Source organism: Rhineura floridana, chromosome 4, assembly GCF_030035675.1.
Source record: "Rhineura floridana isolate rRhiFlo1 chromosome 4, rRhiFlo1.hap2, whole genome shotgun sequence".
Taxonomy (NCBI): Eukaryota; Metazoa; Chordata; class Lepidosauria; order Squamata; family Rhineuridae; genus Rhineura; species Rhineura floridana.
Genome location: NC_084483.1, coordinates 181,285,788 through 181,304,615, shown reverse-complemented (window position 1 = coordinate 181,304,615; position 18,828 = coordinate 181,285,788). Strand labels below are relative to the sequence as shown.

General features: G+C 40.2%; 1 protein-coding gene across 1 annotated transcript in view; it reads left to right on the top strand.

Annotated features, from left to right (window-relative positions):
* The window catches only part of LRPPRC (leucine rich pentatricopeptide repeat containing), a 177,873-nt gene that overhangs the window by 98,302 nt on the left and 60,743 nt on the right, over window positions 1–18,828 (top strand). Inside the window, exons 24-25 of the mRNA XM_061625407.1 lie at window positions 11,345–11,469; window positions 12,265–12,371. Of these exons, the coding sequence (XP_061481391.1) occupies window positions 11,345–11,469; window positions 12,265–12,371 (232 nt within the window). The remainder of the gene's footprint in view (window positions 1–11,344; window positions 11,470–12,264; window positions 12,372–18,828) is intronic.

Genomic DNA, 18,828 nt, shown 5'->3' with positions numbered 1-18,828 from the left:
TGTACTCCGTCCTCTTTACGGTTCCCAAGCGAGACTCCTCATGGAGGGCGGTCTTAGACCTCAAGGGCCTCAACCGCTTCGTCAAATACCGCCACTTCAAGATGGAATCTCTGGCGTCTATTGTAGAGGCTCTACAACAAGGGGACTATATCGCATCCATCGACCTGAAGGACGCTTACTTACACATCCCAATTTGCCCGGGTCACAGACGGTTCCTGAGATTTGCACTAGGCCACCTCCATTTTCAATACCGGGCCCTTCCATTCGGCCTCTCCTCGGCCCCCCAAGTCTTCACCAAAGTGATGGCCACCATGCTGGCGTATCTCCGCCTCCAGGGGGTCCATATTTATGCTTATCTTGACGACCTCCTCCTCCGAGCAGGCTCCCGGGACTTGGCCAACAGGCAGATCCAGTTCACCCTAGAGGCACTACACTCTCACGGCTGGCTGATCAATGCGGAAAAGAGTCATCTACAACCAACTCAGCGCCTCCAGCACTTAGGAGCAATACTGGACACATCCCTAGCCATGTCCTTTCTGTCCCCAGACCGTATTGCTTCCATCACAGCCATGGCAAACTTACTTCTACATCGCCCCACAGCAGATGTCATGTTTCTGGCCCAGTTTCTCGGGGCAATGATCTCCTCCATCCACATCGTTCCGTGGGCCCGACATCATTCCAGACCTTTACAATGGGCTCTCCTACCCTTTCAAGCGGACATCTCCAAGTCCAACCATCGCGTAATTCCTCTGGGCCAATCTCTGACGCAATCATTCCGCTGGTGGGTATCCACAACTTCCCTTACCAAGGGGACACCGTTCCGGGACCCAACCAGAGTCCTAATCACCACGGATGCCAGTCTGTCCGGCTGGGGAGCCCATTGCAACTCCACCTTTGTCCAAGGCGTGTGGTCAACCCAGGAACTAAGTTACAACATCAACTGGCTGGAGCTCAGGGCTGCTCATCTCGCTCTAAGACACTTCCAGCCACTATTCACTCTACAACACGTCCTAATTCGCACGGACAATGTTTGCGTGAAATCTCACATCAACAGACAAGGAGGCACAAGGTCCAGGGCTCTACAGGAGGAAGCGACACGACTCTTCGACTGGGCCGAGTCCCACCTCCTGTCATTACGAGCAGAACACCTCAGCAGCACGCTAAACATTACGGCCGACTGGCTCAGCAGGCAAACGATCCATCCGGGAGAATGGAAACTTCATCCAGCTGTGTTCACCCTCCTTCAGCGGCGGTTCGGCCCCCTCTCACTGGATCTCTTCGCCTCCAGCCAAAACTGCCAACTGCCTCGTTACTTCTCAAGGTACCTAGAGACAACGGTGGAAGCAGTGGATGCGCTGACGACACCATGGCCACACGGGCTCCTGTATGCCTTCCCGCCTATATCACTCCTAGGCAGGACATTGACAAAACTCCGACTCGAACGGACACGGATTTTACTCATAGCACCCTACTGGCCTCGCAGACCCTGGTTTTCGGACCTCCTCTCAATGTCAATGGCGGCTCCCTGGACTCTTCCAATCAGGCCGGATCTTCTCTCCCAAGGACCAGTTTGGCATCCGGACCCGAACTGGCTCAGCCTGACAGCCTGGCTTTTGAGCGGACACAGTTGATCTCTGCTGGTCTGTTTCAAGGGGTCATAAACACTATTTTAGCATCTCGGCGTCCGTCAACTACTCGAATCTATCAGAGTGCTTGGCGTGCTTTTTCCAGCTGGTGCACTTCCAAAGGTTTTTCAGCACCCCAAGCCACTGTACAGCACGTTCTACAGTTCCTACACAGAGGCATGACATTGGGACTCAGACCAAACACCCTGCGTAGACAGGCCTCCACCATCTCCTCAATTCTGTCTGTTTCTTCATCGGCAGCACCCCTAGGCACTCACCCGCTCATCAAACGCTTCTTAAGAGGAGCTACCCACCTCTCTCCAGCGGTACGTCACCACTTTCCATCCTGGAACCTCTCCAAGGTTTTGCAGGCATTACAGCGACCTCCATTTGAGCCTCTTGCCTCAGTGCCTCTAAGACTGTTGTCTTTTAAAGTCCTTTTCCTCGTGGCTATCACTTCAGCGAGGCGGATTTCGGAGTTACAGGCCCTGTCATCGGCCCGTCATCTCTGCGTATTCCATAAGGACTCTGTAGTCCTGAGGCTGGATCCATCGTTCTGTCCTAAGGTCAACTCAGTGTTCCACAGTAGCCAGGACATTGTACTTCCATCCTTTTGTCCAAAGCCGGTCCATCCCCTCGAAAAGGCCTGGCATTCGCTGGATGTTAGGAGAGCGCTCAAAGTTTACCTCTCTCGCACCCAGGATATTCGACAGACAGACGCATTATTTGTATCCTTTCATCCGAGATCTTTGGGAAAAAAGGTGTCCAAATCCACTTTGTCCTGTTGGCTTCGAGCCTGTATTTCTCTTGCATATCAGTCACTTAATTTGCCAGTGCCGTCTAACATCACGGCCCATTCGACCAGGTCTGCTGCCACTATGGCAGCTTTCCTAACTAATGCTCCTCTTACAGACATATGCAGAGCGGCGGTATGGGCTACCCCTAACTCCTTTGTGAAGCATTATAAGATTGATCGCTATGCTTCAGCTGACGCCTCTTTTGGGAGACGTGTCCTGCAACACGTTATTTCTGATTTGTAACTTCCTAGGAATCCCTCCCTATTAGGGGGCTACGTTGGTACATCCCAATCTGATGGCAGGCTACCTGTGGAAAATGGTCCCTTGGACCCACCTGAAGGGTGATTTTCACAGGTACGCCTGCCATCACGTCCCTCCCTTGTGGGGGATTTTTGGGAAATTGGTTCAGTATTTCGCATATAGTTCAATCTATGTGCTTCGTGCTCTGTCTGATTTTCTTTAGTTAAAACCTGTTCTTATGTTGCAAGTTCTATGATATTTGCTATGTATATTTTCTTTGCTGCTGGGGCTTTTGCCCTTTGGTTACTTTCAGATTACCACTTCGGACTCGTCATCATGAAGACTGGAGTGGGAGGGGCTCGAGCCCCAGGTTTTAACTCTAGTGCATTCTTGCCTTCGGACGCTAGATGGCAGTACTACCAATCTGATGGCAGGCGTACCTGTGAAAATCACCCTTCAGGTGGGTCCAAGGGACCATTTTATTTTTACCTGCCCTTTTTCTTTTTTTCCTGTTAATCTATTTTTAAAGTGGTTTTTATTTGTAATTGTTTTTAGATTGCTTCATTAGCAAGTTATGTTGATGTTGATGGATTCCTTTGAGAGAAAGGATGGAATATAAATTCAGTAAATAAATAAAATAATCAAGACCTTAGAACACAAATCCATAAAATGCAGCAATAAAACTATGGCTAGGATATCCAGGTCCTGGAACAACCATAGCTGGTGAACCAGCCGTATCTGGGAAAAGGCACCCCTTGTCACTGAAGCTACCTGGGCTTCAGGTGACAGCTTGAAATCTCACAGTACCTCCAAACCATACATCTTCTCCTTCATAATGTGCGTAACTCCATCTAGAATAGGCTGATTTCCCAATTCTCAAACACAAGAACCACCCACCATGAGTACCACCTCTTTATTGAGATTCAGCCTGTTTGTTGTTCCTCTCATCCAGCCGATAACTGCCTCCAGAAAACGGTTCAGCACCTTAGAACTTCACCAGATTCATACGATACCAGCTGCAAGACCCACCTTAGACAAGCATTGGCACCATCTGGAAATTCAAAAGTGGAACTAATCCCAGCAGGGCTTGCATTGCAGCCAAGTTTAGAAGATGGTAAATGTAAGCCCCACTTGCCAAGGGACAATCGGGAATATGCTTTAAGATGTCGGATGGATCCTTTGCAGCTGTGGCTTTGCCTGCCTCACATTTGAAGTCATATGATGTCAGGTGTGGGACAGGTAGGTGTGGCTAGGGGAAAATTGGGAGACCAGAGGTTCTCTGTCCCTGGTATAGAGGTAACACTGGATGTCATCTGGATATTGATGGCACTGAGCTCCAAATCTACCCTGTGGTAGTCTATGCTAGGCTAAGAGTCAGTAACGGAATAGGAATTAGAATCTGGGTATCCTCAGTTCTCATCTGACACTCTCACACTCAGACCCGTATGCATTACTGACTTACTTGGTTATACTGTATTTCATTATGTTTTTATTATTTTTTGTAAGTCGCTCTGAGAGTTTTGGAAATGGAGAGGAGCCTATTCCCAAGTGGGTAGTTGGGAATGTTGGATCCTACAAGATCTCCACAATATATCACACTTGTCATAACGACACGCATTTTGCTGTTCTTTCCATAATGACTGTTTTTAGAATAGCTCTTCTTGAGACTGGAAATAGCTCTATTTTCTCCACGTTTACTTTTTAGACATTTCATGTGTTGCTTTTTTTACGTTACTGTAAAAACCATGCATTTTGTTGCCAGGCTTCAGGCTGTGTTATCTCAATATTAGGAATCTAAATATTTGTGCAACAATTTCTCCTTCAAAAAGCGTTGGATGAGAGTTCCAATGATTACAGACTTATGAGGTTTTTAAAAATCACTTATTGTTTACTTGAATGTACAATAAATGTTAACAGTTGTCTTAATTTTGATCCTTTCTTCCTGTTACTGGTGGAACTGTGTTATTGTGGGAACGTTTCCTTCCATTATTCTGTCTCTGTCAGATCAAACCTATTTAAGCATAATTATTTTTATTTGGAACAGACAGGGCTATGCCAGATATCTCTATGTTCTAGTGCCAAAATGGTGTTTTCAATAGAAATGATTCATGAACAACTTCCGTAATATTCACTTTTTAAATTTCTGCTGTACTTTTCTTTTTCTAGTACTGAGAGGGGAACTTGTTGAATTAAATTTCCCATCATTCCTGACCGTTGGCCATGCTGCCTGTGGCTGATAGGAATTCAACAACATCTGGTGGACCACAGGTTCTAATATTTTTGCTCCAGTACTTTTTCTTCTTCCTAAATCCTAACTAATTGGGGAACATGTAGCAAGTAAAATGCTACAAAGCTAATCAGATCTGACTGCATGATGATGCCACTGGGGGAAAACTAAAGCCACATTGTGAGCAAAGAGAATGCTTCCTAGATCATTCACATGAGTAATCCCAGCCAGTTGGTGATCCTGCTGTGAATCAGATAACATCACGATGCTAAATGGTAAATCTGATTTGGTTACGTGATGATGTCACTGAGGGCAAATGAAACCAATGGAGAAGAGATGACAGAAGAGGACAATGTAAATGCATAGGTGAAATTTTTACAGGCATTGCCAAAAACATCATTGGAAGAGGTGTTTCCACACTTTTCAGCAGTTCAGAAAATGGGCCTGAAATACAGTGAATAAGTTCAGCCCTTTAAGAAACCTTTTTCTCAGGTAAAGTTAAAGATGAAAAAAAGCTTTTTCACTGTTAAAATGTTAAACTTGCATGTAGTTCAGATAGGGCAAGACAACTGATTTAACTGGGTAAGTTTGACTTAAAAATAGAATGTAAATTCTAAATGGGTTGATAATCAAATCACAACTCCTGCTGTCCATAGAAGAGATTATGGATTAATTTACACTGCAGTCCTTGAAAGCAAGCATGTTAGCAGCCTATAGTGTTGCTATAAAGTTGGCTTTCCATAGACGTTATGTAAGTTTAAATATAGCTATTAAAATTGTAGTGAGTTGTCTTATTAATTTAGTTTTTCAAATTAGTCTTTTAAAAAGTGCTGCTTTTTCTAATACTGTGCAGTATTCCCCCACCCCCAAATGTCCACATTATTTCTGGATTGTTTCCTTCCTCTTTAAACTCCCCTCTTCCCCCCCCCCCACTTTTTGAGTGAAGCAAGGAAGGTTTGTCTCTCTTACTCCATTATAGCAATTAGGAATTTTGCATCATCAGTGCCAAAGGACAAAAATGCTTCATTTGCCCTAGGAGAACAGGACAGTGATAAGATGATTTTTTGTCAAGGATCATTGGGTCGTAATTAAGTTACATTCATTCCTATTGCTCTTTGAAGGATGATTGGTAAATGACAGGCTTCATGTGTTTAGTACGGACAGTGTTCACCAGTTTTTTTCCCCCTCCCTCTGTCAGAAAATCCTGTTGAGCCTGATAATGTAAATGTGGCATTTTATTCTGAACAAAAGAGCAGGGAAATGAGCTATCTTGTCTAATCATTCAGTTGTTTAACACCGACTTCCAGTTAGACTCAATTGGCTGGAAAGCACTTGACATGTGAAGTTAGTGCTGTTCGGAACGCATGTTTGAGTAAATTTTAAAGTAAGTGACAGCTAAATTGTACCTAGGGAAATTACAAAGCCTTCAACACAGTTAATTTTTTGGGGAGGATTAGTTGTAATTGCAACACCAGTCTCCTTGAAGATTCCTCGTTATAGCTGATGAACGGGGGGGGCAGGACATTTAGCTCTTTCAAGAGCCCCGTTTTCTTAACAGAATAATTTTTAAAGCTGATTGTACCTTACTGAATTGATTTCCCTCCACACTAACATCTGCTTCAGATTTACAGAGGGATTTGTTTTTGAGGCATTCTCTCTGTGTTTTTTTCCCAGAGTCCCTTTTTTCCTTTCTCCCTCCCTTTTTTTTTTATTCCTTCCTCTCTAGTGATTTCAGGTTTGAGAGCTTTTCAATCAGTAAACCCCTTAGGTAAATTGCCACTTCACTAACACTTTATGCAGAACACTGAAGCACTTCATTCCAATTAAAATCAATATTTAGTCTTTTTGTTTTATCAAACAGGCTTCTTGGTTTAGAAAAGTTGTTTATAACAAGTGGGAAAGGGTAAGGTTGAGAGAGTGGCACCCTTTAAGCAAGAAGATTTCTTGTAATTTAAAAAAAGAGAAAAAGCCAGTCAATTGTAGGTGAGGGCCACAAAGGAATACTCATTCAGATAATTAGTTGAAAATTCAGCTAGTTTTCTGAGTAATCACATTGGTTCCTTGCAAGGCTAGGATAGTTATATAGTACCTTATTTGTATCCTATGCAAATAGCAAATACTTTCATCTGCAATCCTAAACACACTATCTGGGAGTAAGAGCCATTGAGCAGTATGGGACGTACTCCTGCATATACCTGTATAGGATAGGAGTAAGACTCACCAACCTTTTTAAGGCTGTGGGCACATTTGGATTTTTGAGTGAGTGCTAAGGGGACCACCCCTCTGGCCACTTCTTTTTCCCCCTTCCCCCAGATCAGCGCCCCCTACCCAAGACAGAAAGAAAGTGTACACCCTTTGCTTTTCCAAGAGATCTGGGTAAAAGCTGGATCCAGTAGAATTAATTTGAGCCTTAGCAAGCTCATAGAGCTGAAATAGGAAATGGGAAAGAGAGCCATCACTTTGCCAACTTCCTCCAGCTCTATATACTTATAAAGTAACCACCCTCACCATCTCATGACCATGGGAGCATTGTGTGTGTGAGTGGCTCAGAGCTTTGTGGGCACCAGAGAACAGATCTTAAGGAAAATAATCAAGATAAATTTTCCTGATCCCAAGCTGTTAGGTCAAACCAGAGCCCCTTGCAAGAACAAAACTCGTGAGCAAGTTAATCAAGAAATGCAGCGTTAGAGTTGCTGCTAGATAAAAAGACCTGTGCTGGCAGTAAAAATGCATGGTTCCACAAAATGCCTTAGGCTCAACTCAACACATGAAATCAGCAAGGCAGTGTGTACGGTTTAAAAATGCAAACATGGAGGTTGTCCCACATGGCAAGCTGTTCACGTGAACTGGCTCTGTGTGCAGTTTTGGTGTGTATGTGTTTGACTGCATGGTGTAAACTGTTGGAAAATCAATAGAAGTTGCTCATAATCATGATTTGCTATATGAAGCAGCCTTAAAAAAAACTAGTTTCGAGAATCAACTTGACTACTGACTGCACGGGACAGTCCCATCTTTTTGCAGCATCCCTTTAGAATGTAGCTTTTATATAGAAATCAGAAGACACGGTCTTCTAGTTCAAGCAATCTACCAAGAGGTTTCTCTGTGCAAGCCTCATTGCAATGTCTGAACTCCAGAAGACCTCTTCCTGTGGGGCTTGCACAGGACAACTCCCTACTAGTTTCCGCCGGGCCTTGAAGACCTGGCTCTTCAGGCAGGCTTTTGGGGTGGGTTAAGTTTTATTATTATAGTTGAGATTTTAATGTTTTAACGTGTTTGTATGTTTCTATTTGTACGTTGCCCAGAGTGGCTGGACAGCCAGCCAGATGGGCGACTAATAAATTCTATAAATAAATAAATAAATAGTTTATGCCCTTTGGCTTATCACATCAAGGCAGTTCTATTAACATATGAGGCACAGATATATCTAATCTAAAAGGTTATTTTTAGGTTATCCTTGATGCAAAACATTATCAGATTGTGTTTACCTTGAAAGACACAGGATTAGAATAAGCTGCTAATAAATTCAAAACACAAAAGTGAGCAGTCCAGTATGTGTGTGTGTGTGTAGATGTGTGTCTGTGTGTATTGCTCTATGAAAATGGAATACTGAAACCATATTGTAACTGAAATGGTATTACAAATGAAGCTACTTGCACTCGTCTGCCTTATGGGCGCATTTTGCAACTGTTCTTAATATAATTTACACTGAAAAATGTTCATGTTCTGGTATGTAGGGATCTACCTCCATTTTTAAAGAGAGGTATTCTATTCTAATTTGCATGTCTCTGTTCTAATTTGCATGCCATCTGTAGCCTCAATTGTATATGTTAATTTCTACCCTCACATAATGTCACAATGGTCTTAACTCAGCAAACACTACTTAAATTGGACTTGTGTGATGCAATCTTAACGAGCCCCATCCAGGAATTGCCAATATCGTGCCTGTGTGCGAAGTGGTTTTATTTATTTGTACCATTTATTTACTGCTGAAGTTGTGGGCAAGCTGCATAGTCCCGACGAGCCCAGTTGCCACCCAGCTGGCAGTTGCAGACAAGGAAGGGGCTGGCTTGTGCAGCTGTGGCAAGCTGAGCAGGCCCTAGCCAGCTGGGGAGGACTAGCCTCAGAGGGAGGCAATGGTAAACCCCCTCTGAATTCCGTTTACCATGAAATCCCTATTTATAGGGTCACCATAAGTTGGGATCGACTTGAAGGCAGTCCATTTCCTTCCCCCCCATTTACTGCTTAATTACTGGTTTCTCTAAGTGGTGTGCAGAAACTCAATACAATGAAAATAAAAATGAGTTAAAACCATAAAATCAGAATTCAGTTAAAATGCCCCCTTTTATTTATATCCCACCCTTCCTCCCAGAAGGAGCCCAGGGCGGCAAACGAAAACAGTACAAGCACTTTAAAACATCTTAAAAACAAAAGATTTTAAAACACATTAAAACAAACCATATTTAAAAACATATTAAAAAGCAATTTCTGCACAGAAGCAGCCTGGAATAAGGCCCTGGGCTCCTACTGGGAAGAAATGTGGGATATAAATCTAATACATACATGTACGCATGTGGAGGTGTGCACACTATACTTCATTGTGGGATATGTTCTTCATGCAATGACTAAGCTTGAATTTTCACAGTAGCTGCCTCTAAATCTTGGCTTAAGTCCAGAGTGCTCCACTTGTGAATAGAGGCAGTTGTGCTTGTCCACAGGGACACTGCCAATTTAGCCAATTTCCCCATAACCCTGGTGGAAGTTTCTGATGTTGCATCATGTCCTTTTGGAGGGTCCCCTCATAAGGACCAGCTTTTTAGGAAATCTAGCAGCTTTATAAGGGTGGCAGGGAAATCTCAGAAGAGCACATGGTAATTTTGACCCAAGCTCTTGAATTTTTTTGCATTGTGAAAGATTGATTAGCTTCTTAGACTTGAATGGTACAATAGTATTATGTTATAGAACAAACATTTTGCAATCTCTAGAAAATAAACATCAAAAGCCATAGTATTCTAGTGTTCTCATAACGGTTCAAGAGGTGTGCTTCCAATTGGTGAAACATTTACAAATGCTTAGACATTCAATCATAGATACTTGTATGTTGTTTTTAACACCTCCTTTAATGGACTCATTATTTTACACACACAGGCTAAATATCTTCAAAAATATATATCTGGAGTCTGAACACTATTAATGTGTCTGTTTGATTGGCATTCCAATTTATTCATTCGTTTATTGATAGCTTTGACCTAAACAGTCAATTTAGGGCTGTGGGAATGCAGCTCAAACAATACCATTGCTCTTTTCAGAGTCACTGTCAGAAGCTGAACATAAACAGTAAGAACTTGAATGTATAGATTTGATTACACCCTAGGTGGAATTATTGGGAGTTGTTCTCAAGCTGTTCCTATGGGTGTTAACTGAACTTGCATCCAGAGCAGAAGAAAACACTGATTATATAAAGCTTTATACCCATGTGTGGTAGCTACCATGCTATTTCTTTTGTATGACAGTAATCTAGCCAGCATCATCCACTTGCAGTTTTGAAATTAACCTGTAATTTAGTCTTCACCCCAAATGACAATAATTCAAATGACTCTGTGGGGTGCCAGAAGATGCACTGTAAATAGGACTCAGTAAAGGGGTTACCGTAGAGATCCATCAAGCTAGGCTCATTTTCTTTACAGTTTCATGTGGCATGCAATAAAATTGCTTCTAAATTTCTATTTAATTTTATGATGTTCTTCAAAATTGGAATACCTTTTTAAAAAGCAATACAAAGGATTTCTCTTTTTAAAAAATCACAATTTGTTGTATTGTTTATGGGTTTATATATATAATGTAAGCTCAAAATTTTAAAGTATCTTAAAGTGTTCTATAATCACATAAATTGTTGCAAGCTTTTTCTGAAGATACTGTATCTTGCTTTAAACATTTATTTTCATTTACACTTGTCTTCCAAAGTAGCTGTACTAAATACGTAATCAAACTGTTCTCTTTACTTAAACACGTACGTTAGGCCAATATTGTTGTGTTTGTTGTAGGGGGCCTCACGCCTGGTGTTAGCAGAGTTCATAAGAAAAATACAGCCAGCCTCTGCACCCTTGCGTCTCTCAGATCTGACTTCTTATTTGCTCAAAAGAATCTTTTGTTGAATAAATTAGGACTGCCTCAATATAAGAACCTGTATATGACCATTCCTTTTTTGACAGAGGTGTCCACTTTGCTTAAGCTACCTTTTAAATGATTCACCAGTTGATGCATCAAAATAGATGTCAGGTTCTCAGGGAAGTGTTAAGAATTGGATGCATTGCATGTCCCCAAAACGTTTTGAACTGAACTGTGGAGCTATATACTGGAGTATGACGTTCAAGGGGCTGTTTCTAAAGTTTGCCGTGTGCATTGCTTGCTTCCCCCCCCCTTTCCATCTGAAAACATGTCATGGATTTTCTTTTAAGGGATGACTTAGCAGCAGCCGTGGAAGCTATGTGTGATTGCTGCAAGAAGTATGGCAAACTCCCTAGACTTCATGATATCTTGTGCAGATTAATAGAGAAGGGAAACACCGAACTATTGCAGAAAGGTTGGTTGCATGTTGGGATTTTCCTTTGCTCTTTGTGGATGGTATGGTATGGTATGGGAACACCTTGAAGCCAACAAGGTTTTGATCATTTGTTACTGAGGACCACACCAGTAAAATTTGTCATCACATATTCAGATCATGCGTTGTGATCAAGAATAAATAAGTATTCTGGGATACTAGGGATAGCAATAAGATCTCATGGGCCTCACAAAACTCTGGTAAAAAGGAGGGGTGAACTTATCACATAGCCCTCTCTGTCACAGACTAGATGAGGATTCGGATTGTGAAGTAAATTTATTGGGTGATATCCAGCATACTTAAACGACAATAGACTTAAGTCCATTGATTTCATGATTTGATTTATGACAAACTGTCTGTAGTTCTGGCCTTACTGAAGAATTAACTCTCCACAGTTCATAAATTCCCCCCTGCCACAATCAGAAAAGGACCAAAGGGTTTCTGTTATGGTTATGATACAGTGGGTGGTATTCAGTGCTACTCCTCCTCAGAGTAGATCCATTGAAGTTAATGAATGTAATGTCTGTTAGCTTCAGTGGGTCTTCTCTGAGTCGAACTCAATTAAATACATCCCAGTAAAATTAATCTTGTCTAGAAAGTGGTGTGCAAATGAGTGGATAGAGAGCTGCAAATGCCATTAGAACATCCAGCTATAAATGGTCACATGATTTATGCAGTGGCATGGGTGTTAACTGACACAGGTGTTTGCCTTGTCACATGTTATTTTTTACTCTAAACAGGTAACCTAATCTGCTTTTTTTTTTAATGTTCCTATAGTTATGGACTTTGTGAGCCATGAGAGAGGTGAAATGACAATGCACTATGATCTCTTCTTTGCCTTTCTGAATACTGGCAAATATAAAGAAGCCAAGAAGATCATTGAGGTGAGTTTATAGTACTCTAATCATGCAACTATTTAGAATTTTAATTAGAATTATATATTTAAAGTTTTTAACCTTTAATTAGTCTTGTTCTGATTAATGTTAATAGAATTTAGTCCTAGTAATGAAAGATTTGGGGGAGGGGAGTCAAGGGGAGATTAGGCCAGCTCTTTTCATTGTGCATAATTACAGTTAGAAGCAAGACAGCCTCGCTGTATATTGAAATTGTTTCCTTACTTTGTCAAATTCACTGTTAAATATCCAAATGATATTTGCATATTAAATCTCGGATTGTGGAACAATTAAATTAAACTAGCATTCCTGGGTGTAAAGTTGCTAATCCTCTTTCCCAACAAATTCTTTGTTGTTTAAACCGCTGGAATTTAATTTATTGCCAACTATGCTCAGATTTATTTGTAATGCTTGTCTACAAGTTAATCAGCCAAACAAGCACTGTCTGCTACTGTTTGGCATTTAATTTAGCATTTTTTCTCCCACTATAGTAAGCAGCTTATAGAATGTGCTAGGTGACAAACTTGGTCTATTTAGGATTAGTATATTTTATCTAGGCTTGATTGAAATTTTGCTTACTGAAATTGATAAGTCAAAAGGGCAGTCTTGGAGCCTTCCCAGATTGTGATTATTTTCCTCTAACACAGTTGCATTTCTCCCCCTCCCATCCCTTACAAATTCAATATTGGTTTACCAGTTACATTAGTGAGAGAAAAAGAGACAAGTTAATCTTTTGAAAATATAAAGCTAAGCTTTTAAAATGTAAAGAAAAAGCCCCAAAAGTCCTTTTAAATAAATCATAAGATGCCTTATTAATAATTTTTAAGTGAAAGAAAATACTGAAAGGTATAACAACTTTGCCTGCATTACTGTTTCAGTGCTAATTTTAAGCAAACTACACTATCTGATTGGGCAAGTTTTGGTTCTGAATCACCAACCTCAAAGAGGTTAAAAAATAAAATGAAGGAGAAGATTAGAGATGTTGTAGGCCCAGGAAAAAAAAGTCTGTACAGGGCTAGGGAAAAAGTCTTTATTTAAACTTTTTCCCATCTCCTTAAACATTCTCTCTACCACCCCTCTGAGTATTCCTGCCCTGTTGGAGTTTACACAAGTAGTCTTGACCTGCTGTCTTTGTACTTTTTGTCTTTAAAAAGACCTTGAAACTGTTGACAGTCTTTCATTCACTTAATCTAGAGATATTTTTTCTTTTTTTGTAAGTCGCATTGAGTTTCATTTTGAAAAAAAGTGACTAATAAATATCATAAATAAATAGTAAACAAATTGTCAGCTCCTTTCATTTCTGATTTTCATAACCATCCATTTAACTTTTTCTTTCACTTAAGAATTAGCAAATATGGTGCAAATAGATTATTTCAGGCTAAAACATTAATTTCAGAAACTTTTTCCTCTTGTTAGTTTATCAAAAGAGAACATACACATCTGGCATTCTTACTTGTCCTTTTTATGTTCATTGGATTAGGATTTCTTATATTTGCATAACCTCGACAGAGTCTCATTTGAGCTTTTTAATATGTGTTATGCTGTTTTTCACTTTTCAGTTTTCTTTAATTTTACTCGTGCTTCCATGCCAAAGAACAATATGTAACAATTACAAAGTCTTGGCCTATAATTTGTTTTGAAGGGATAGAGATAGACAGACAGTGAATTGGGTGCTTAAGTGTATGCATAGGAACAACTTTGTGTTTTAAAACATAATTTATCTCTAAACTGGTTTGAGTGTTATTTACAAGCTTCATCCAAGAGGAGTAGTGTTCCCAGGTCAGAGGACATTGGCCAGGTGAAGATGTAGTAATGGTACTCTGCAAACGATAGCTTACACAGATTGGGAGCCAGACTTTTGAATGTCTTCCCAGTGTTAGCCAGTGAATATGCAAGCATAGTTATTTTGTGTTAAGCATGGTTTGCACCTAAGTATAAAACATGAATCTGAAGTTAACTCCAGAATCTTAGACTTTCTATGATTTGGACTGATATTGCCCATATCCAAAAAAAGTACATGTTCTGTTACTTCGGGAGGTTGGAAATAGATGATATATAGTGGGATTGTTGCATTTGGGAAAAATGGAAGTGCATTTAATAAATTAAATATATCAAGTTTTATTGAATAGCCAATTATTTTAATGATTACACTGCTTTTTAATGTTTTTATATTGCTGTGCACTGCTCTGATATTTTATGAGAGGGCTGTATATAAATACATCTATAAATATATATAAAATAAATAATTTAACTGAGACACAACAGGATTCCCTTGCAAAATAAATGGTTTGAGTGAATATTGTGTTTGTTCCTTAGGTCATTGCTCACTAATCCCTTAAGGAAAGTGCAACATTTCACTAGTCGGGATAGATGCTGCATTTGTCTTGATTTGTTAAAAATGTGATAGTAGAAATGCTGATTGGAATCTACTTGGAGTAAGGTGGACCTCTCAATAGGGAAATGTTTAAGATGGCTTTATTCTAGAAGCTAGTTCACATGAAATATTTATTGCTGCGTAATTAAAGTGGTCAAAGCCCCCCCCCCCGTGTGGATCTATGGGCATATCAAGCATAATGCTGTCAAGTATTTCAAACAACGCTTGCGTGATAGGAATTCACTTGTATGTTTGCAAGGTTACCAGATTGGCAGCTGTGATTATGGAAATCCCCTGAAATGGGTATCTTACATGTGTAACAGTATTAAATAATTACATTAGCTATATTTAATATAACTTTCACTGTTCTGTGTGACAGAAACCAGTTAGTACAACAGCTGAGCTGAAATTTTTCAGTATTATTTTTCTGAGAAAATTTCCACGATGTTTCTTTTTCTCACTGCCCCTAGAAATTCTGAATTTTTCTTTTTTTCTCTTGCACATGCAACCCAAGAAAAAAGAACACTTTGCACCTTTTTATTTTTATTTGTTTATTTGTTTTATTTGCCCCGGAATAACACTATAAACAAGGTGTGCTGCCCAAATAAAATAAAAGCAGATGATAGTACTTAGGGTTGATAATATATATATATCAAAAGTTGTTTAATGAAATTGTTAGCAGTATAGTGTATTAAGCACAGGATTGGACATGTATTACAAAACCAACCAATTAAAAATGGGGAGGAGAAAGAACCATGTATGCCACCTTGCTCTCCCTGGAGAAAAAGGCAGGATATAAATGTAATACTAAATAAAATAAATGTTTTTAATCTACCGTGAAAATCATGAAAATATTTCATGGGCCCTGAAATTGAGAGATTGCAGCACCCTTTCATCCAAATTGCTTTTTCTGTGAATCTGTATAAAATCAAAATGAAACTCAATTTTGTGGTGGAGATGAAAGTATTGTAGCAAGATGTTACTTTGTAAAGTATGATTTCTTTTAAATATAGAAGTTCCAAAGAAATTTAGCTTCCATGGTTATTAATGTGACCTATTGAGTGGAAATTTGCAGCATGGGAGATGGATAGAATAAATCATTTTACATAAATAGTTGTTCACATGGTATATGTGAGAGAGATGTTGGCATATGCAAAGTATATGCTGGAAAAGCAGTACATGCAGTAAATAATAATAGATTAGTATTAAACTAGGAAGAAATCAAGTGGGACGTGCAAGGAGTTTGTTCCAAGTCTGGTGCTAGCAATATTTTATTGACAATTTTGAACAAAAGAGTAGGGGGACATGCCAGCATTATAATCCTTGTGAGTTTCAACTGCAGCAGAATATGAGTTATCTAGATTCATAAAATTGTCATACCAGAATAAGGGAACTACGTCTGAGAAAAATATTGGTGTGGTTACTGTCAAGAATCCCTACCGTCAAGGCACAGGGACCATGCGTCAGACCCAAACCCCACCCTTAAGGAAATGGGACTGGAACCGAAAAATACCAATTCACCCCTGCCAAGGCTGTGCAATCCAACACCAACCCTGCAAGGTAGAAGGTAGGCTGCCACCACCCCTGTTACTGGTCCACTCAGAGCCAGGGGATCTCTGAGCCCAGGCAATAGGTAAAACCAAGATCCTATGAGGCAAGAGCCACAGTTACACTCCTTGCCAGGAACCTCTGGTTTAATACCTCAATTTAGAGTTAAGCTTTTAACTTCTTTCTCCCTCTTTGGTAGTTACATGACTGAGATGGTCAAGGTGCTGAATTCAGAACCACCCTTTCTCTCAATGAACACACCAAGTTAAATAGAAGTAGCTTTATTAAAATATATAAGTGCACATCAAATATATAGCAGCAAGTAACCCTTTAAGACCATACACCCAAACAGCGGTTTTGGTACAACCAAGAGGATTCACAGACACAACAAGAAAATAACAACCTTTTCTAGCCTAATACTTACACATGAGGCAGATGGTTTCAATGACCTAAGAGAGGTTGGCATCAGAACAAGAAGAATGGAACCCTGCGTAGTTGCCTCCCATAGGCAACTCTTAGGGAACCAGGAACCCTTTAGGTCAACTTCAGGGAACAAAAGCTTTGGGATTCCAGCCCTATACTTAAGGGAAAGGATCCTAATGGTCCCAGATTAATTATCCAATCAGGAATGGGCTGATGTAACCCCTTTCTAGATGTTTCTCCCTTCTGCACGCCTTCAGGCCCCCCTCCCAACTGTGTTTCAAACTTCACAGGCCAAGAATGACCTTGAGTGCTAGGCACTTGCTAATCAGCACAGATAGCCAGGTGTTCGTGTTTAGGCTTCTTCTTAACCGTCCTCAGCTGGAAAGCGAAACTCAGGATTTTGCTTTGTCAGAGGCCTGACTTTTCCTAACTGTAGAATCTCCCAGAGCCCCTTGCTTGAGCCAAGATATTACTTATGAGATTTTTAATAACTCATGAACATATACAGGTTCATGACAGTTGCATGTGACACTAAATCCATAGCCTTGGCCTCTCAATATCCCCTCTGTACTTTCCATGTAACTGGGAGGAGAAATGTGTAAACTTTCAGTTGCTCTCTTGATGACCCACAGCTTACCATGTCTGGAACTATTGTTAGTTCCTACGGTTAAACAAGCCAGCTTCAGAGGGGTCCTCTTGAGGATCAGGAACTGGTTAGGTAACAGAAAGCAAAGAGTATGAATAAATGGACAGTTCTCCCAATGGAGGGATGTAAAAAATGGGGTCCACAAGGATCAGTATTGGGACCTGTGCTTTTTAACTTGTTCATAAATAATTTAAAGTTATGGGTGAACATTGAGGTAGCCAAGTTTGTTGATAATACCAAATTGTTCAGGATGGTAAAAACAAAAAGGAATTGTGAAGGGTGAATGGGTAGTGAAATGGCAAATGCAATTCAGTGTAAAAAAATGTAAAGTGATGCATGTCAGGGCAAAAAAATCTTTACTTCATACATACAGTCATAGGGTCTGAACTGTTGGTGACTGACTAGGAATAAGACCTTGGGGTTGTAATGGATAGCTTGATAAAAATGTCAACCCCATGAGCAGCAGCTGTGAAAAAGGCAAATTCTGTGCTAGGGATCATTAGAAAAGGAAATCTAAATAAAACTGCTGATACTATAACACGGCGCTTTACTCTGGCCTTCTCTGGATGTACATTTTTAGGATCCAGCCTGCTTTTGTGATTGTCATTTATTTTAAATTATTTTTAATGTTATATTTTAGATTGTTGTAACCTGCTATGGAACCTTAGAGTGAAGGACAGATAATTGATTATGATGCCATTATACAAATCTATGATGCAGCCATACTTGGAATACCCTGTACCATTCTGGTCACCTCACCTCAAAAAGGTTATTGTAGAACTGGAAAAGGTTCAGAAAAGGGCAACCAAAATAATAAATGAGATGGAGTGACTCCCCTGTGAGGAAAGGTTGCAGCATTTGGGGCTTTTTAGTTTAGAGAAAAGGCGAGTAAGAGGTGACATGACAAAAGTATATAAAATTATGCGTGCTATCAAGAAAGTGAATATAGAAATGTTTTTCCTCCCCACTCATAACACTAGAATTCGTGATCAGCTAATGAAGCTGAACTTTGAAAGATTCAGGGCAGACAAAACAAAGTACTCCTTTCTATGGAATTCACACCCACAAGAGGTAGTGATGGCCTCCAATTCGAATGGTTTAAAAGAGGATTAGACAAATTCATGGAGGATAACACTACATTCTGGCCTGATCCAGCAGGCTCTTATATTCTTATGTTTGGTACCTACGTTTTGAAGTTGGCTTGTTAATATTAGTTAATATTAACCACAGTTTGTCAGTCCAGAAGGCACATCACAGATAAGCAAAAACTTCTGAACTCTTCCTCCAGGTTATGTGGGGGAAGGAGAGATGAGGGAAGGTGCATGACCCTAAGGCTCCCTGCAACTTTTTCCTGCTTGTTCACATTGCATTGAAATATGTTTTAGTTCAGTTTTGGTAGTATGCTCCGAAAACTTGCTTTTTTTGGTGCTAGTATACATTTTTGCATGCTGGTGGAG